The 21,025-nt window shown below is 37.8% G+C and overlaps 4 protein-coding genes across 4 annotated transcripts; 2 read left to right on the top strand and 2 right to left on the bottom strand.

Moving 5' to 3' along the window:
- Positions 1 to 237: 237 nt before the first annotated feature.
- TRIADDRAFT_57530 (uncharacterized protein) lies at positions 238 to 2,255 on the bottom strand (the record flags this gene model as incomplete). The annotated part of the gene is made up of 6 exons (XM_002113368.1): positions 238 to 334; positions 688 to 818; positions 985 to 1,078; positions 1,161 to 1,192; positions 1,429 to 1,513; positions 2,167 to 2,255. 6 exons carry the CDS (start codon positions 2,253 to 2,255, stop codon positions 238 to 240), a joined length of 528 nt encoding a protein of 175 aa, XP_002113404.1.
- A 1,802-nt stretch (positions 2,256 to 4,057) lies between these two features.
- Positions 4,058 to 5,389, top strand: TRIADDRAFT_26973 (uncharacterized protein; the record flags this gene model as incomplete). Its single annotated transcript, XM_002113731.1, has 1 exon — positions 4,058 to 5,389. The coding sequence occupies one exon, from the start codon at positions 4,058 to 4,060 to the stop codon at positions 5,387 to 5,389; it is 1,332 nt and encodes a 443-aa protein (XP_002113767.1).
- Positions 5,390 to 8,940: 3,551 nt separating this feature from the next.
- On the bottom strand, positions 8,941 to 12,441 carry TRIADDRAFT_26877 (vamp; the record flags this gene model as incomplete). The annotated part of the gene is made up of 4 exons (XM_002113367.1): positions 8,941 to 9,054; positions 9,243 to 9,322; positions 10,585 to 10,663; positions 12,391 to 12,426. Coding segments are annotated over 4 exons (309 nt in total), but the record flags the coding sequence as incomplete, so codon positions are not given.
- Positions 12,442 to 17,131: 4,690 nt separating this feature from the next.
- On the top strand, positions 17,132 to 20,377 carry TRIADDRAFT_57528 (uncharacterized protein; the record flags this gene model as incomplete). Its single annotated transcript, XM_002113730.1, has 3 exons — positions 17,132 to 17,328; positions 17,483 to 17,639; positions 19,736 to 20,377. 3 exons carry the CDS (start codon positions 17,132 to 17,134, stop codon positions 20,375 to 20,377), a joined length of 996 nt encoding a protein of 331 aa, XP_002113766.1.
- Positions 20,378 to 21,025: the final 648 nt, after the last annotated feature.

Genomic DNA, 21,025 nt, shown 5'->3' with positions numbered 1-21,025 from the left:
TCATAAAATTTCGAACTGCTATACTTGAGATCGTAGTTTGTTGAACAAATACAATCGAGCCTTTACAGTGACGAGTAAAATCATTTTAACAAGCTGTACAGTGTTCATGTTTTAAATATCATAACATTAGTCACATCAAGCCATGATAATAGAGTACCTTCGATCGTAACTTTAAGATATTATTAGCCAAACTGTCATTACAGATCTTTTATTCTATTACATGCTGTCGATGCGACATTATTGTGGAGCTAGAAACTTGACACAAAGGACAATCGTCGTAATGATTGAAGCAAAGATTAGGAACGGTAGCCATGTTTTCAAGAATCCTCCAACGCTGAGATGGTTATAAACAGGCGCATACGTCATAAACACAATACATGGTTAATTTGCTTAAAGTTTACTTTTCTTCTCATATATACTCGTATATAATATATATAATTAGTTCATTGCTAGTATCGCATAAACTAAGACTATTTGGTGATGGTATTATAATATAACGTAGACTTGAGTATACACTGAGTATATGTAATGCAGACGTTTATTAGCAGATAAGATCGTCGATAGCGTGCAAGAACTGAATTTTACGAAAGGCAATGTAAGCACGCAATGTGAAATTCATTCTACTCTTATTAGCTAGTCTGTACACAGGCTGTATCCGATTAATATTTTAATTCGACAATAGCTTACCTAACATACTTGCCATAAACAAGCATAAAAAAAGCTAATTTAACCATGTTCCAGTTCTGTGATCCATTATATTCCATTAGATTTAAGGCCATTGCAACATGGGAATGACAGTTATCACAACATAGATTGTGCTATATGATAGTTATAATCAGAATTACAGAATTAAGATAGAAATAAATCAATAAGTTGTACTATTGTTTATGTATACGATCAAATCGATTTCATTTTCTTTTTGAATTTAAAATCATACTGTGTATAATTTTTAAAAATGTAGAGTTACAGATGGTCATTCCTTACCATTCTACGGCCATATTCCTCAGATGCAATCGCTATTGCTTTATCCCAGTTGTTATGGGCGTGGGCAACACCAGTCGGCTTCAATCGCCAATATCTAAATGAAAATAGATTTACCATCGTTGAATGCTTATGGTGCGTGAGGCAGCATTTTACCTTTACAGAGTATCGCAACTTACTTAGTCGGTTTACCAAAGGCCATGTTATCTTCCTATCATTTCAATAATTATAATAGACTATATTAGAGATAGGTTGGTATTTAGGTGTGCATTATCGTTAGTCGATCAATTGGATGATTATGCAAATCTTTATAAAAAATGGATATGCGCATTTTTTAGTTCGTGCAATGGTTTACTTTCTAGTCCTAGTATTTTATGGATGAATCTTGTTTAAAGCAATTCATGTAAACTATTATCAATGGTGGACGATGGAGTGGATTCAACTTACAGAAACGTAGTATGGTCCAGCAAAATCTCGAATCACTCCAGATGATACAGCAATTCCCATATGACCAATGAAGGGAAAGAGCCATCTACAAATTGCATGGCGAAAGAAGTTAAAACATTAGGCTGGTAGTCATACGTGTAGCGTCATCGACTTTACTTATTATTGATGAGAAAGAGCAAGGATAAAGATTACAACTGGGGTTATTTTATTGACGCTATGAAAATAGTACTACGCGTGCAGTCGGCGTATAAACAACATCATCAATAGCAACATTAGGCCTACAAATAGGTTACTCCGTACTCGTATAACTCGTATAGTATGACGAATCATTTGATGATGTTTGCATTCGATCTTTAATGAATAATAACAACAACAAAAAAGAATGATTTATTCATCATGGTGTCCATCTTGGCCCATGGTGCTTTATCCTTATTCAATTTTACTATTGGATCACTCTCGACTCGCGCAAAGATGGAGCCTATCGCATCTTTTGGGCCTAACTTGATACCGTAATCGATTTGTGAGATCAATTGGATTAGACTAATGGACTTGATGCAATTTCTGCCTAGACTTAAACTACCATTGACGCTATATCATCTTCTCCTAATTCAAATAACCGAATGGATTGTCTATTGGTTCACTTGTAGAACGCATTATTTCCCTCTTACTCAACAAGGGGATTGTCATCAGTGTTGATGGATATTGATATCCATCGTCTCCTCCATTGGCAAGACTTACGTCAACAAGGGGATAGGTGTCCAAACGATACAATATGGAAAGCGACTCTTGCTAATATCTAATTTTTCAAAGTCTTGACGATTAGGCATGACTACAGTCAAGGTTTCAGTTTCCATATAACGATGTTGTAATAATTCCAACTGGTTCTCCAGCGATGGTTTAATTCCAAGATTGATTTGGTGGATTGGCAATGGCTGCCGTCGATTGTTGTTAATAGGATTTTATAGCGCAAGTTTGGGGTCAATACTGCATCCACGCTGATCTCCCTATACGAATGCATAGGTTGACGACTAGTGTACTAAACTACAGACTCCTGCAACCATTACCTACCATAGTGACTGAAAACTGTACTTCGACATGAGTGTAATACCAGTACCGTTGCGGTACCTCCGCGTACCGTACCTGTAGGCAGCGTCTGCTTCATATTGCGCATGCACGCTGTAGTGTGGGATAGACGGACAGACTGATCGATCTTGTAATGGTTGTCAATAGGATTTCTAGCGCAAGCTTGGAGTCAACACTGCATCCACGCTGATCTCCCTATACGAATGCATAGGTTGACGACTAGTGTACTAAACCACAGACTCTTGCAACCATTGGCTACTATAGTGACTGAGTACTGCACTTCGACATGAGTGTAATACCAGTACCGTTGCGGTACCTCTGCGTACCGTACCCGTAGGCAGCGCATACTGCATACTGCGCATGCACGCTGTGCTGCAGGACGGACAGATAGATAGATTGATTGATCTTGCAAGCCTCCCTTTTCAACCCTATCCAAAGTGCAGGAAAATCAATTTGTTTAGACCAAGTTTCTTTCCATTTTTCACCACTATCGAATGAATGATCCATTGATCATGCAAATTGGAGTTCGCATTCTACTAGTAAAGTACTGCATGGAGCACTTGTGCAATGTACCGTGCATTGACAGGCTTGTGCTGTACTGCAGGTCCAGAGTAGTACTAAATGGTCGGACTGTCCCTGTATGCTTTTGCTTTTGGACGACCACCGGCCAGCCGGAAATGTGCAAAATATACAGGTGTTTACAACATGGTACACCAAGAATTCCTTCATCTAGCAGTGCTTGTTCTAACACGAAATTGTAAGATTGAAATAGGAATAGGATTCAATCAGGTGCTTATTGCTCATGGCGTTTAAAATGCGGGAACTCTCACTGCAAAGGGATCGACCTCAAGTACACAGTCACATGAGACAAATCCATGACCTGGGTTCATTTCTACAGTAAATAGATCGGTTGCAAAGTTTACAGTGAGCTGCTTTAGTCTTGTTGTTGTTGTCGGAGTCCAATGGCTAGCCTGTACAGTACACCGACTATAACAAGGCTAAAACACGCTTCTTTTACCATCCACTAGTTTGTATATTAACATGATGGAAATGGAGGCAACTCTGTCCATTCCGCGAGTGCACCGACTGACGGAATGACGGCACTCTGCTGATGGACCATGAGTCCACGACGAAGGTCCCCCAGTAATGGGTACCGTATACCCCTGCCAAGCAGTAGCTTTTGACCAGCGTGTAGACAATCATAGCGTGCAAGTAGTCGAGTCGCCCAAAAAGAGCAGACACTAGCCTTAGCCCTGAGTGGAGTTGGAAGGCTTTCGATGACTGCAAATCCTCCATTTAAAGCAGAAGCAAGGCTAAAAGTCGAGGAGAAACCAGTTGTATTCCTTTCCTTATTCATCACTTGACTCTTTCATCTCTCTATTGTGTCAAGAATTGACTCAATACTGTGCATAGCTTGATAATGACACTCTCCTACCGAAAATCCAGTCGGAAAAACCGCAATAAAGTCCTTGCCAAGAAGAAAGCCGACCTAGCATCGTCTCAGCGATCGAGCGACAAGACAACCAGCAATCAAAATACAACGACGATGCATGGAAAGGCTAATCGCAAAGCCAGTAGGAAAGAAGCTAAAAAAAGCAATCGTAAAGTAAAATTACCTTTCTTTGAGTATCAATGGCCACCATCCAGTGGCAATTACTATGCATTGCAATCGTTGTTAAGCCGATTTCTAGATGAACCTACTTTTCATCAGCGCTATTTATCCTTAAATCGACGTCGAATTGGCCTTAAAGAACGCCAACATCTCAGAGAGATTGGATTATTAGACAATAAACCTCTTGCTAAAATAGTTGCTATCCAATGTAATTTTAAGCTTATTGAAGTGATGCAAAATGAATATCCTGATCGATATCGAGAATATGCAAAATCCAGCAAAATTGCTGCACCCATGTCTTCCAGTCGGGCGGCAGAGAAACCACGACGTCAAACGTCATCGGCTAATAATTTAAGTAATCTCAGCAAACAGCAAGTTATTTTTAATGAAGCAGTCTATCATGCTGCTGAATTTAATAGTCAATTAGCTAAGGAGCGTCGAGAAGAACGTGGCTGCTATTTCGATATACAAACACAGCGAGTTCATGTACCCGCCAACACAACGTTAAGACTACATCCCGATTACACTCGAAAAGGTGGCTATCCTGTTGCTATTCTTTCTGGCCAATATTCTGACTCTTTCTATCGATATACACCTGAACAACTCAAAGCTATGCCTGTCAAAACTGTCTTAAAACTACCATTTGATCCCAATACTAACTCCCATCCTGACCATAATTCAACTGAATCCAACCATGAAGAGGATAGCAACCAGACCTTCTCTGCTGCGTCCAATTATAGCAATAAAACGATGGATAGTGATCGATCTCGTAATCAGCCACAAGAATTGATCCACACACCTCTCAAAACCAGTCAAAATGGTCTTAGTCGTAACTCCAGTAGTGATCACATCGGCAACGCCAGAGGAAAGCTAGCTGCCAATAAAACAGTATCAACCAATTCATGCGGTGTATGCTTTGCTAGCGAATATGTCAATGATTTAGGCGAGATTGAAGAATTGATTAAATGTTCACAATGTGGCAGCTTAACACATCCAACGTGCCTTGAATTAACGCCTGAAATGGTCAAGGTCATTCAAACCTACCATTGGCAATGCATGGATTGCAAAACGTGCACAGCATGCAGCGATCCTTATGACGAGGATAAGATGATGTTTTGCGATCGTTGTGATCGAGGCTATCATACATTTTGCGTCGGACTGGATAGCATTCCATCTGGTAACTGGATCTGCCCTAGTTGTACACAACATTCTGGCAATAAAAATGCCAATAGTTACCAAATGGCACCAAGTAAGAAAAGAAAATAGTTCAGAATCGATGTAGTCTTCATCATCCTATCTACCCTGATGGCCAATGCAATCATCTACGCGTATGCTATCAAAAAGAGAATTGAAGATTCTGCTCAATGCATAGAATAACGCGTAGAGCTATCTTCCTTTGGAGTAGAGTATTATATGGGCTTTTTGCTAACGTTGGAATCTTGATTGTATGCCATGCTGACAAATGAACCCTATTTACCTCTATTCTATCATAATTATTATTTTTTTTTATCAAATCACCCCATACAAGTATTGCAGGATGAATGTCTATAAAATTGTATTGCAATTCGTTGAATAGTTGCCAGTTCAATAGCTATAACATGTACGCGTAAATGTATATTAGATGTACTTTGTGTAGAAATATGGATTAACATGGCTAATGGTTAGTGTTGAAATTTATGCAGTAGGAAGTTGGTTAAGTAGAATATTTGATATTATTCGACCGTAGTAACTATTGGTGTACAAAATAATTCAATCGAGAGTTTTGCATAACCGTCAGTGTTTACCAATTGACCTTTTTTGTTACAGTCGTCAATTTATTGCTACATTAGGACGATTATGTACATGATTGTGTTCGAGCAACCTTTCGATGGAATACACTTTCCCTTTTTCTGTATATAACTATAATATTGAACATGACCTGTTAACATTGCATGATTCTTTTCTTGACGAAATGTTTGCAAGCGTATTGTAAATAAAAGGACTCCATTGAAAGACTTCAAGATGCAAGTATTTGCATTGCTCAATTCTCAATACAGTCAGTAGTATTCATTGATTGACCTATAGGGTAAAGTCTGGCCTTGCTAATTTACTAACAATAAAATTATGTACAGTATTTTAGTCTGTAGTCAAGTTAGACGTGCTCCAATTTCAACTGCCAAGTAGTTGCTTTCAATCCAGAGGTGCCTTCACTATTGCGAGAAGTTTCCATTTTCGATACCTCTATTTTTGTACGATAAGCTTTATACTACTACTGAAATAACTACAATACAGCAGAACGAAGTCATCACCATTTGATCAATTAAAACAGTAGTCAGCATCCTAATTGATCGAATTTGTTGAGTATTGAATACTATATTGATAATAGGGTGAAAGGAGTAATTGGTATTGCAGTTGATATCATCATGATTAGTAGTATGCTGATGTCCAGGATCTACCATTGGGGGAATTGTCATGCAGTTGAAAACATTTTTTACTTTCAAAGTTTGTTAAATCGTACTCGAACTCGTTTTAGCAACGCCGATTTTTGTCAGTTTATTGAAAGAAAGAACATTCAACTTTCCAAGTTTGCTAATCGTACTCGAGCTCGTTTTAGTCACGCCGATTTTTGTCAATTGATTGAAAGAAAGAACATTCAACTTTCCAAGTTTGCTAATCGTACTCGAGCTCGTTTTAGCCACGCCGATTTTTGTCAATTTTATTGAAAGAAAGAAAATTTTACTTTCAAAGTTTGCTAATCGAACTCGAACTAGTTTTTCGCTGCGCCCATTTTTGTCAGTTTATTTAAGGAAAGTACAGACCAATGTTTGATATATTCATCAGTTTTTGTACTTACTGGTATTTATATTCAATGGCACAGAGCCATTCTCTACCTTCTTTCTTTCGATAGCACGCTGTTTTTTTTTGGCATCGTAATGGCAAATTTAAAATCCGCTCCTTTGATCTCTTACATACTTACAAACACCATAAAAATGGAATGTTATCCGAGCGAATAATGTAATTTAGTCGTCCATTGGAGTCTAGGTGGAATCGACAGTTATTGAAAGAGATTTTTATAGTCTTGGATGAAAGAAAAGCTCAAGGAAGTGACGTGGAAGAAAGAACGCTGCAGCAGTATACGAAAATAGCATAATGTAGCATTCTAACTTCCGTAAAGATCATCATTACAACAACAACAATTTTAGAATGTCTTGTTGAAAGTAATTGCTAGATTAATTGCTACATGTGTATAAATTGATTGATGTCCTTCTCCATTTTGATGTATATCGTCAAGTACTTTGCAATAGCATTGAACTGCATTTCTACAATTATTTAAGTCAAGTACTATTGAAATCGATACTCCTAGAAGAGCGTTGAATTGACACTATTTTGCGTGTGTATGGCGATCAGTATATTAATCAATTAAGTTATGTAGCTGAGTGAAACTAGTTATTATCCATGTACTATTAGTAGCAATACTGCTTGGAAAATCCAATCATATCGATAGTATTACCATTATGGTAGGCAATGGCCAACTGATCGAATCAATTCAGTTCCAACACTATTACAGTATCCTGCAATTTGGCAAATAGTCATTACTAATACCGTTCAATTCTACTCGAAGGATCATGACAAGAGAGAAATTGTTCAATTGCTTTTAATTTTACATGTATTCACGTATCATGAACAGACAACCCCGTTCACAGCTACGGCATATTCGGTTTTATCTCGATAAGTATTCTATAGATTGCTATATAAATAACATACGTACATCCATTAATTTCATTGATAAGACATCACTACATCATTTTTCGGGTGTTAATCAAAGGTGAGCATTTTATCCATAAAGATCTATCCAAAAAAGGCACTTAATCCATCTCGGTTACCTTATTGGATTGATCCTTGTAAATCCTCTGCGTAGGAATTAATGGCGTAGTGTCATAGCGCTCAGGAAGAGATAATATATTTCATAGAATTCTTTGATTAAATATGCTATAGATAAAACTATCAAGTAAGACTGGAGCATCCGTCGATCGGGTCAACAATTACTCCACTAGAATAATCGGAAATGATGGCTTATGCTATAATAATGCACACTAATTAACTCCTATTAAAATAGGGATACCTCTATTGGTAAATACTGTATAGGATTAATCATGTTCAAATCAATCACCTACTATTAATGCTAGACTATATTAGATAGTACACATACACAATATCTTTTTTTTCAAGTAGTACTAGTATATGCATATTCAGTTTCTGTTACTGAAAATTGGGATACATGTAATAATAATGGATGATTTATGGCAGCACGTGGTATTAATTTTTAAATATGGCTTAAATAATAATAATAATAATAATTGAACTTAAAGCTAATCCCTAAAATTGATACAACTAGTTTAGAGACAAATATATAGAGAGTTTCTTTTATGCTACATTACAAGAATCTAAAAGCAACGATAAATTCTAGTTAGCACACGCTAATGCATGCGATAATGATATGGGTCATAAAAACCGGGAAGCTATATTTATAACATTAAATATAACGAGTCTATAATTTTTTGATGGATATGTAATAGTGACTACGCATAATAACAATTCAGAAATTTGATTCTAAATATCATGAAATGCATGAAATACAATCAATGGAGTCGAAAGTTGATTGTAATCAATGTTGATCATTGTTGTTTGGCTATTTCTTTGTAGCTACCCAAACTAAAGCAAATTAAGGAATGTAAATAAGAGAAATTAGTATCAAAGGATTGGTCCTAATGATCATTTAAATAATAATCACTCTTGTATAATTTTGTATTCAATCGATCTCCATTCTTGTAGCTATCTTACAATTCGCTTATGATAGAGATTAGAATAATACGATGCATGAATATATTACAGAACGTACTGACAATCGCAATGAGGATTATAAGGATGACTGCTACAAGCAAAATCATCATCTAGAAAAAAGAAGAAGAATACATTATTGCATTGATATTGCATCGATGATGAAAGTGGAGTTATCTTACGACGGAGTATTTAATATCATTTTAAATTAGAATAATCATTGCTAAATAGTACAATAGCTACATTTCCATTACTAAGTCTATAGGCTAATAATATTATAATCAATTTTTCTTCAATTAACCTTCATGTTTTTCCACCAATATTTCTGTTTCAATTTATGAGCGCTATGTTCAAATTGTGAAGCTCCAGCTTGTAGCGCATCTGTATATTGTGATAGGTAGCAAAGTGTGGGTTTTATTAGTGAATAAATATCAATCATTGAGCTTTAATGTGAATTTGGTATTGATTACAAAATGAAGCGCGATTGATTTACATTCATGGATTCCTTGAAAAATCGCTCAGAAGGGGGGAGGATATACGCATGGGGTGGATACACGTATGAATGATATTATTTGATCAATCAGGGGGAAAATTCAATCTTTGCGCTAAATATGTTCTGCACTAGCTAGAGTGTGTTATGACTACTATTAGCAACACACTATCGGTATCACTACAGTGTGATCATTCATTCAGAATTGTTAAAAAAGCTAATTTCTATACATCTACAACTGTAACATAAAACATCAAACACGTAACATTTACTTTGACGATTATACGGTAAGAACTAATATTATGATTTCATCGATTGTAAACAATTATGACAGAAGGTTTGATCAATGATAAGGTGCATATTTCTAAAGTTTGATTGCTCTGCATACGATTGCATAAGCACCCGCTATAAATTAAAAAATTTATAGCGTTATCGATATACTAATATGAGAGGGGAAAACTTTGACGTAGTGTATACAGTACGGTATATTAGAACAAGAAAATTAATTGTACATCACCGTATGATTTCCTAATTTATGAAATATACAGGTTAAAAAAGTAATACAAGCTAGAAATAGTAAAAAGAATGGTATAGTAGAGCTCTATCATCTCTCGTCCACAGGCACACTTTCACAGACAACGGAAATAAAGTGTATAGGTATATTGTGATGTAGAAATTAGACGGTAGAAGCGAATCTCAAGTCGAGTACTGTTCAATCACTGCTGCTCTATGTTTGGTATCTAAATACATTATTCCTTGTAGTAGCTTCACAATTAAAAAAGCTAATTTAGCTAATCTTCATTTCTTACTAGCGAGTTGATCGTCAACGGTAGTGTATATACTCACCATATAGTATAATTACGCTATAGAAGAGATAATTGACTACAAGATAGGGAAAAATGATGCTAATCATTTCTCCATAACGCCATATCTATCATCAAGACCAGAATATTGTAGGACAATGTGATGGCATGCCTGAAAGCGCATTCAAAAATATAAGAATATATAGGTGATTTGAAGAAAAGTGTTTCATGACAGGAAAATCGGGGGTAGACTGTTTCAACTCGCCATGGATATCTGCTCTTACTCGTATCGACGCTTCTCTCTTTCTACGTTATAGATATATATAGAATAAGAAGAAGCATATCCTTACCAGCTCTGTTGTCCAATTCGGATAATTTCTGATCACGTTCCAAAACTTTATCGACATTTACTCTCATGATGTCGACAACCTTAATAAATTTGATACAAATTGAATAAGTCAATCAGTTTGGTCTGGTATCATAAACATTTTAATAAGTGTATAATCGTTCAACTCTCTTCATGATAGAGTTGAATTGATCAAGTTTAAGAAATGATGTACTGACAGCAGCGATAGTAAGAACAACAATTTTTTTTCTGCAGTACTGTAGTGGTTCGATTGGATCGTTGGTAGCGTATGACTGACTACAAGAGCGCCATTTGAAAGATAATTATTGTAATTGCAATTTTCTTATGCTTTGTACATCATCCATGGATAGAATAATGTTAGAGGACTACGACATGAACATCCATCATGGTGTTTCAACATACTGTACACAAAGTATAGCGTGTTAAAATGGATTTTCATGCATGTTGTAGTATGAATGTTGCATTTTATGGCACACGCCAGCATCGATTTTAGTCACCAATGGCGAAATCCTCATTATCAAAATAGGACGGTTTATTCATAGGAGGAATCATTCATTCTTTCCAATTTAACTACTGGGGACGTTGATGTATTTGACATCATCGATGATGATTCATTATGACCGAATAAGGAAGTGATCATGAAAGAAAATGCAAGGCCTTGTAGTTTTCCATTTTTTCGTTGGTAGCAGTTCAAGTAGCGTACTGTAGTTTCTTTTCTCTATACTGTTTTGTCCCTTGAGAATTTCGGACGGACACGATGATCAATAATAGCCTTCGTCAAGGTGCAAATCCTATGCCGTGCCAAGTCTTTAGTAATCGAGTTACTACCACGATAAGACAATAGTTGCTGTCGCGCAAAAGTCGATGTTGGATGTAAGTTGATTTCCACTCTAGTGTAGCACTATTCCAGCCAAAATAGAGAGCGCCATTTTTGACCGCTTTCATCGGATGGCGAAGGGAAGAAATTGGAAGGAAGAGATCGAGTTCATTATGCACATCATCAACAGACGGATTGACTGTGAATAATAGACTTAATTGAGTATGATTGACTACATTATGCTGGACTGTGATGTATGGCGGAGTGTTTGCTGCCACAGTCGATGTTGTCCAAGTTTAGTAGTGTATTGGCTGAATATAGACTAAAAGTTGTGTCCAAGGCCAAGTGCTTGAAAAGTGCAATGACTACTTGAGTAATTGATCATTACGTACTTATTGGGTATTGGAACTGCAATCATTTCCTTACTGCAAGTTGTAAACTCAAGATTATCTTGTTTAAGTCCACTGCATCATCATCATTTGGATAAAATTGCGTAGAGAGAGATTGCTGTCCTTTGTAAATTGGAGTACTACAAGGGGTATCGATAGGCCTGCAGTTTGAAAGTATCATCTCCAATATCATCATCATCATCATACAGGGATAAAGTCAATAAAAAAATAAAAAAAATTCCCCCCCCCCTAAAATACGAAACAGTCAACAGACGAAAATTGCTTTTACAACGAGAGGCTATCAAGCATTTGTACATTCTTGTATCGACAAGTACCAGACGATAATAGATACTTGATTTCGTTTCAAAAATACTTACCGAATGGTAGGGGGGGGGGGGGGAAAAAAAAATGGATTGTATTGACTACAAGATGGACGCAATCCTCTCCGTACGTCCGTACTTTGTCGACAATAGCAAGTCCAAATGGGAAAAGAATTGAACATATTTTGACGATCATGTTGGTGATAGAGATACATTATGTATGACAGTATTCTTCAAGTTTAGTAACAAAAACAGCATCTTACCTCATCAACTTGCGCTTGAGTTTGCTGTAGTCGCTTACTTTGCCTAATTGGATGACAGAAGGGGAAAAAGAGGTGAATACTATTACACAATATTGGATAAACGAGGTTGTGTTGTCATTTTAGTGGAGGATGCAAATGGAAAATTTGACCCATAGGTAGTTTAAAAAAAAAAGTACAATACTGTAGAATCAATCTCCTTATTCAAGCCTCATGCTAGAAGAATAGTTCAATCACACAATAAGTGCACTGTTGTTCTATTCTTTTGCCTCACTGGAATATGGAGGGAATATGGCGTTAGCGGGCAGGAAATGATTGGAATAAAGTTGATGGGTAAAATGGAATTTTCCATGAGGGAAAAGTAGACCATCTAGCATAACGTTTGTACTGTGTCTGTTTTAGTCGAGGAGGAGAATGGGTGCGTTGATATACCGACTGCAGCTGTCAGCGATCCTAACATAGTGATTGCTTTTTTTTTTATATAAATCATTTTCAAGTCTATCCATTGCGCTGTCTACAGTACGCTGAGTGAGTGAATGGAAAAAGCAAAGAGTACCGCCGACTATCCAGTAGACCAGTACAGTAGGTTGCTATTGGGTAAAAGGGAAAAACTAGTTATGGATAATGGTCATGGTAGGGTTTATAAATGAAGAAAAAGTAGAGCATTAGGCTATCGATTGAGTATGACATGGCTTGCATTGGAGTTGTAGATTGCCTTTTTTTTTCCATGTTGGACTGTTGTTTGCCGTACAAACAAGTGAAATCAATCATTTCAACTTGATGAAAAGGTGATTCTTTGACTTGTGGGTTGCAGCTGTTGTACGATCACTAATACTGGTGGTTTGATGTCTGTAATTAAAGGGATCGCTTGATGATTTCTAGTTGGAGGTTGATGACGGTAGCAAGATGGAGACTGTGGATGAATAGGGATTTTTTGATCCCGTCTACCTTTCAATGTATTTGTAACTGATTGAGGATGATGGTTGCAAATGGTTGACGATTGGGTTAGGGAGAATGGATTGATTTGAAGTCTTTCCTACCCATGGTACAGGACATCCATGGGAAAGAAGTTATCCTGTTGAAAGAAGCGACTCATCATGCGATCAGCAATGATGAGTCTAACATGTAGGATAGGCTATGGAAAGTATTTCCATAGCCTTGGGTCAAGTCCAATACTCTAAATTGATGTGGATTGTCGTTGATATCAATTGATCTGTATCCAGCAAGATACATCGATTGGCGAAAGTGTCGACATACTCATGATCTGTAACAACGCATTGGCTGCCTAACTGGCTATGCCATGGCATCCATCGTACGTTGAAAAATCAATCATGATGATCAACCTTGTCAAATAAGATCGACTCGTCCAACGGAGGAAGAAGCAGTGGGGATAAACGTTGTCGACACCACTGCAACCCAACTTCATCGTCAACATCGCTACCGATGGTAGCCGTGTTAAAGCATCAACGCACAATACGCGTGGCCATCAATCAATCCATCCATCATTACGCTACAACATTTCCAACTTACTTTATATCTTTGTCCGCCATCCTTGCAGATAAATTGATTGTAAATGGATGTCTTCTCCCGTTAAGATAGCAACTAAAAATCAATCAAGATGATGTTGGACGCCACTACAAACAAGATTTTGTATGCTTGGATTGTGGGTAAAATGCGCTTCAATCAACTTGGGCTTCATTCACTAATGGACTGTTATTGTAGCCTTCAGGCGCACACTGAGTCGACTCACTACACTACGATGCGATCGTTGTTTTGCGCTTCAATCAACTTGGGTCTCATTGACTAATGGACTGTACAGTAGGCTTCAGGCGCACACTGAGTCGACTGACTGACTACAGTACGATACGATCGTTGTTTTGCGCTTCAATCAACTTCAGCCTCATTCACTAAGGGACTGTATTGTAGGCTTCAGTCGCAATGTACTGTACACTGAGTCGACTGACTACAGTACTGTACAGTACGATACGATCGTTGTTTTGCACTTCAATCAACTTGGGCTTCCATTCACTCCACTAATGGACTGTCTTGTAGACTTCAGGCGCACACTGAGTCGACTCACTACAGTACTATACAGTACAGCACAGTACGATCGTTGTTTTGCGCTTCAATCAACTTGGGTCTCATTCACTAATGGGCTGTCTTGTAGCCTTCAGGCGCACGCTGAGTCGACTGACTACAGTACGATACGATCGTTGTTTTGCGCTTCAATCAACTTGGGTCTCATTCACGAACGGACTGTACAGTATTGTAGTATGCACAGTACACTGAGTCGACTGAGTACAGTGTACTGTACATAACGGTCCGATCGTTGTTTTGCGCTTCAATCAACTTGAGCCTCATGCACTAATGAACTGTATTGTAGGCATCAGTCGCACACTACTGTACAGTGAGTCGACTGACTAAAGTACAGTATGATCGTTGTTTTGGTGCGTGAGTCGACTGACTACAATTACACCTGTCGAAGGTCTTCAATCAACTTGAGCCTCATTCACTACTGTAATGGACTGTATTGTGGCTTCAGTCGCACAGTAGTGACAGTACACATTGTAAGTCGACTGACTACGGTGCTGTACGATCGTTGTTTTGTGATTCAATCAACTTGAGCCCCATTCACTAATGGACTGTACAGTATTGTAGGCTTCAGTCGTACAGTACAGTACTGTGAATCGACTGAGTACCGTACTGTACGATCATTGTTTTGCCTACTGTACAGTACTGTACAGTACTGTACAGTGTACAGTACAGTACGTTTCTACCCATATTTTGCCGGTAGACACTGTACTGAGTACCTTGTTAGAGTACAAAGTACGCAGCTTATCGTACTGTCCAGGCTGCAACAAAGACAGACCAGACAGACCTGCGCTGTACAGATTGTTCATCTCCAGCTAACGTCATAAGAAGAAGAAGAAGAATTCGCCAGACCTCGACAACGGACTAATCCAAAAAGAAAGAGATGCGACAGGAAACGACGACCACAGGGCACAAAGAATGTGCAGGCTTATCATTTTTATGCTCATTCTACTCTACACTATCGATAAAACGTTATACTATACTGCACAAAATCAACGTTGCAGGCTCATAGCAGCTCATTGCCACGTCAATCGCAGCCAGTGTACCGTAAAATACAGTTGAAATGGCCAGTTAATGGAATCAGTCTGAACATGATTAGTATAGCCAACTAGCGTTTCCTGTCTCGTCTCTTTCATTTTAGCAGTCTCTAGTACAGTACACACTCTGTATACACAACGCTGAGGACTATAGTACTGTATACTGACTGTACTATGCCTGTTGTGTAGTGTAATATGGCAATTTGAACAGGAACATAGTCTGCACAAAGCAATACTGTACATGAAAAAGAAAATTTGCAGTTGGATTATCTCCCCCAAAAACAGGTAGATAGGTGACATGGATATGCTTCCTAGATACACTGTTTGCAGTCGAATTATCTAAAAAAAAGGAGATACTGTCGATAGGTGACATCGATACGCTGTATTCTTCGATGTAACTAGCTCTTTCTTGTGGTATTCTTGCCGACGGACTATAAATCAAAACACGACGTTGTGCCATACTAGTAGTGTACACTGTACAGTAGGAGTAATAACATGATTTGTATTAGTGTATCACTTGCGGTCGACAAAAAAGAAGAAAGTTACAAGGACTGCACTGGACTGACAACACTGGAGTATAGTGCATTTGAAGAAATAGTTGTACTCTGTACAGTATCATCATTTCCCAGTGAGACATGGAATATTATTGCCCACTTATCTACCAATCATGTGTGTTAGCGTATTGGGTTCAGAATCCTTTCTCTGTGTAGCAGTACTGTCTGTCTCTCTCTCTATCTTGTACCTGATGAACTTCAGAGTAATCAAGTTCTCTTCTCTGAAACAGCTTTCTCTCTCTCTCTCTCGTCTCAGTCTACGGTATACTGGAAGTAGAAAGACATTTTATTCCAAGACATTGCATTTTCACAGACCTTCATGGCTATCACCGAGTATACTAGCGTACTGTACACTGTACACCGTACAGTACACCATACTGTAGACTCATACTGTACAGTGTACAGTACTGTACAGTACAGGGTCTCTAGTGTACTGTACAGTACTCTGATTCTCATTGGCCCAAACTAGGTACTGTATCCGTATCCCACAGTGTACAGTACAGTATTTTCTCATCCTGCACACTACTGTACTGTACACTGTACAAGTGTACATGACAGGAGTGTGATGACGTCATGACCCTTTGGCCAATGAGTCTATAGTGACATATACAGTAGTGAGATGACATCATGACACTTTGACCAATGAAATGAGATTGCTTGTTTTGGGATGACTACCGTACTGTACTGTACACTGTGTACTGTACACTGTACAGGCATGGTCAAATACTCAGTACACTGTTCATTGGCGCACCATCTGCAGTCTGCCTGTCCATCTGTAGATGCGGCAAAGTATTAAAATAGCAAACAAACCGTAGGCTGTATTTTCTCCTTACTAGCGAGCGGCCTGTCGCTTTTTCGCTTGCAATAGCTTTGCCTTTTTACTTCCTTTTTCACTTTACTGTACAATTAACCAGTGTTGGCTGCAGCCATTGATTTATTCAATCCTTTCCTATTCATTCTTATCCATCGGCTGACGATCACTGCTTGCGATATTGCCTTTCACCATTGACCATTGGATTGACTGATTGAGAAACCAACGCTTGATTATATTCTGACTTCGCAATGGGCAATACGACATGGAGAATACTAAAAGGAGTCGTTGCGCGTACTTTATATGCTGGACATGCTGCGCTAGCGATCTATCGGGTTTTTCGCGAGACAGGAAATGCTTATTATTTTGCTCTCACTACTTCAATTGCATTATTGCTCGTTGAAGGTGTTATAACACTGTACTTTCGAGATGGTCGAGATCTTGGATGGTGAGTACCTTGGCACTAATGCCAGACGACATTGTCTTGAATTGTTTCCTTTTCTTTTTATCCTGAATTCACAATACTGTCGTCAAAAATGAGAGAGACGATATTTGAAACTGATCGGAACACGTTGAATAACAATCATTTCTTAATCAATCAGGTTTTCTCCCAGTGTTTTCATCTACTTGTGTGGACTTGTTCCTTCTGTCTGGATATTGGAACTTTCTGCTGCAGATAGTGCTCAAAATTTAACGTTACAATGTCTCGCTGCTCAACAGTCGGCTCAATCACAACCACAATCGTCTGGATTCCAACAGGTGTGTCATTCTAACTTTCCAACCAATTTGTTTAATTAATCTTGATTTTTTATTTTTTTGGGGTGCCCAATTGTAACTGCAATAACAGTCATGCGATCCCTTTTCAACTTCCTTTTGATTGAATAAGAAAGAAATATCGTTGGTATGCTACCGTAGTACAATGTTGTTTTATGGACGCGTACGCGGACATCATTTACTGTCCGTGACCAATGACTCCATTCCCTATCAAAAATATTCCAATAATTCATTCGTCAACATGAAAATATGTCTGGTATATTACATATGATCCTAAGTCTACAGTACGTCATTCGATATCGACGGTAATCACACAGTTGATCAATAATCCTGTTGGGTGGTCATCTCGTCAATACGGTTGAACGCTATTTTCTACTTAAGAAAGATTAACGCTATTCTATACTTAAGAAAGAATCTCTCTTCTCGATATGAACCACAGACAGTAGTAGTAGTAGCAGCAGTGGACTTATTTAAAAAAGTAAAACCGTAAAAACACTCTAGTCATCAACCTTCTCACTCTACAACTACTGTATTCCCCCTATTAATTATGATAATTGACCTAATTTGTCACAGTAAACAGGGAAAATGGTAAAATGGCGACGTAATTTCTCATTGATCGGACGTAATAACCAGAATAATACTAGAGAATAAAAAACAACCCCTATTGTGATGCTTATTTTTTCATTTTACCTTTGTGTGTCGTATGGTACAGTAATGGCTCGCTGTGCGCTTCCAAGTAAATGATCATTATTATAAAGGAAAAATTAATGAGTATTATTCTGTATAAATATTAATTCAGTCTTGTATAGACTAACCTACTCAACATTACTGTAGTAGTTTACTTGCGTTGCTAAACTGCAAGTGGGAATGATTTACAAATTAATCAACAGTTAATTACAAGTAATTTTGAATGACATACGAGAATGAATAGAAAGAAAATGGCTTGCTGACATGGATTGCTTTAGCTTATTAAATAGGTTAACAGTCAATTTCCAAGAAGGCCTGATACTCAAGATAGATTACTATCACTAGTTGTCTACGTGCCGTTGTATGCTGCACAAGAACAAAAAGAAAATGGCTGGCTTGCAATTGTGATTGCTTTAGCTTACTACGTATTAGTGCATAAAAAGTCCATTCCAACGAACGCTACATTGCCATACTTTCACTATACTGCATAGATACACGTTGTACACGTAGATACATGAAGCGCTACAACAGAAAGAAAAGGGGCGGCTTGCAATGGCGATTGCTTACGCTTACTACGCATTACATAAATAAACAGTCCATTCCAAGGAAGCCTTGACATGAATAACGGTATATTGCCACACTTTTACTATACTGTATATAGGCGTATACACATCGTACACGTAGTGATATGCAGCGCTACAACACAAAGAAAATGGGTGGCTTGCAATGGCGATTGCTTTAGCTTGCTACGTATTGCATAAATAAACAGTCCATTCCAAGGAAGCCTTGATACTAATGGTACATTGCCATACTTTCACTCTACTGTATAGATCCACTTCGTTCACGTAGTGATATGCAGCGCTAAAACACAAAGAAAATGGGCGGCTTGCAATGGCGATTGCTTTAGCTTGCTACGTATTGCATAAATAAACAGTCCATTCCAAGGAAGCCTTGATATTAATAACGGTACATTGCCATACTTTCACTCTACTGTATAGATCCACTTCGTTCACGTAGTGATATGCAGCGCTAAAACACAAAGAAAATGGGCGGCTTGCAATGGCGATTGCTTTAGCTTACTACGTATTGCATAAATAAACAGTCCATTCCAAGGAAGCCTTGATATTAATAACGGTACATTGCCATACTTTCACTCTACTGTATAGATCCACTTCGTTCACGTAGTGATATGCAGCGCTACAACAGAAAGAAAATGGCCTGCTTCATTGTCCATTACTTTAGCTTCAATAGATAAATAGTCAATTCTAAGGAAGCCTTGTACAACAAAAAGAAAATAAGTTGCTGAATAGATTGTTTTAGCTGAAATAAATGAAAAGCCAATTGCAATATAAAGTCTTGATACTAACGTTAAATTACTATAATTACACACGTAGTTGTATAGCGCACTACAACAGAAGGAAAATTGGTTGCTGGCCGTTGAACAAGGAACTCTTTTCATCCTTATTATCGGAAGATGGCTCGCTCCACTTGGCAAGTTGTCTCGCAATCAGCGATCGCAGTTACTTTTAATCTATATTGGTACTGCTGCGGATATTATCGAGTTATTTGAGACATTTAAAGAACCCATTGTCAGATCCAATCGGTTATTGGTTATGGTTATCATGGCGGCTTGGAGTTGGAGCCTGCTGCAGTATACGGTGGTCTATGTATCTTTTAAATCAAATACCAAAGGCAGTCGTGTTCATGTAAGACCTGACGAAATGGGTAGTAATAACTCTGTCAGACGAACGCGATCGGAAGATGCTAGTGCTATAGGATGTTGCCATCCTGAAATTGTAACTCCATTGACCGCTCTTATCATGCAAGACTGTCCTTTCTTAGCACTTCGATTCTATTTGCTTTATCTCGGAGTGATGAGCCCAATGCTTCTCTTTTTCACCGCTAAAAATATTTTAATTCTGCTGCTGCAAATGTATCGATTGATTATAGTTTGCAATGATTCGGAAGAAGTTAGAGCAAGCACCTGGGCAAATGATGGTAAACGAGAAGAGATTAGTTTGGAAATTGTTGACTAACGAACCTGTTTTGACAAACAGTATCGACACCATAAATTATCGTAATTCGTGCTATAGTAGTATTTGCATCGTATTACATTCATGTATATTTACGTTGTTGTCTGTTGTGAAAGGCTGGAACTTTTTCCTGTATCTGATATTTTTGACTTTCAATGTTCAAATGTTAATTTCATCTTAGTTTGTTATTATTCTTTGAATTAGATGGATTAACTTCAAAGAATAGTAAAATAGTCGTGCATTGTATGATGCCCATATTGGTTCATGATGTCATTCACTTGAGCTATCTTTACTACGAAAATGTACCGCCTATGAACTAGTTTAGTAACCTTGTTAATGCACTGTCATTTTATACTACTGTATATTCTACTCGTAGAAATACTGTCATCTTGATCATTATTATCTTGACGAACTCTGCAGCTATATCGAAATGCAGAAGTGATAAAAACATACATTGTGAGCTATGATAATAATTATTAGCTGCCGAGCCATACTTCTTCATGTATCAGTCTATTCTATTCTATTGGCACTACTATATTTGGTTTTTAGTATCGCTGTTTTTTAAGCTGTTGTTGAACAATGCTTTAGTACTGTATATTAGTAACTAACAATGTCTTAGCTATCATCAATGCGATGCACTGTATGAGTAAT

This window comes from Trichoplax adhaerens, genomic scaffold (assembly GCF_000150275.1).
Source record: "Trichoplax adhaerens TRIADscaffold_6 genomic scaffold, whole genome shotgun sequence".
Classification (NCBI taxonomy): domain Eukaryota; kingdom Metazoa; phylum Placozoa; class Uniplacotomia; order Trichoplacea; family Trichoplacidae; genus Trichoplax; species Trichoplax adhaerens.
This window is presented reverse-complemented; position numbering and strand designations above follow the sequence as displayed.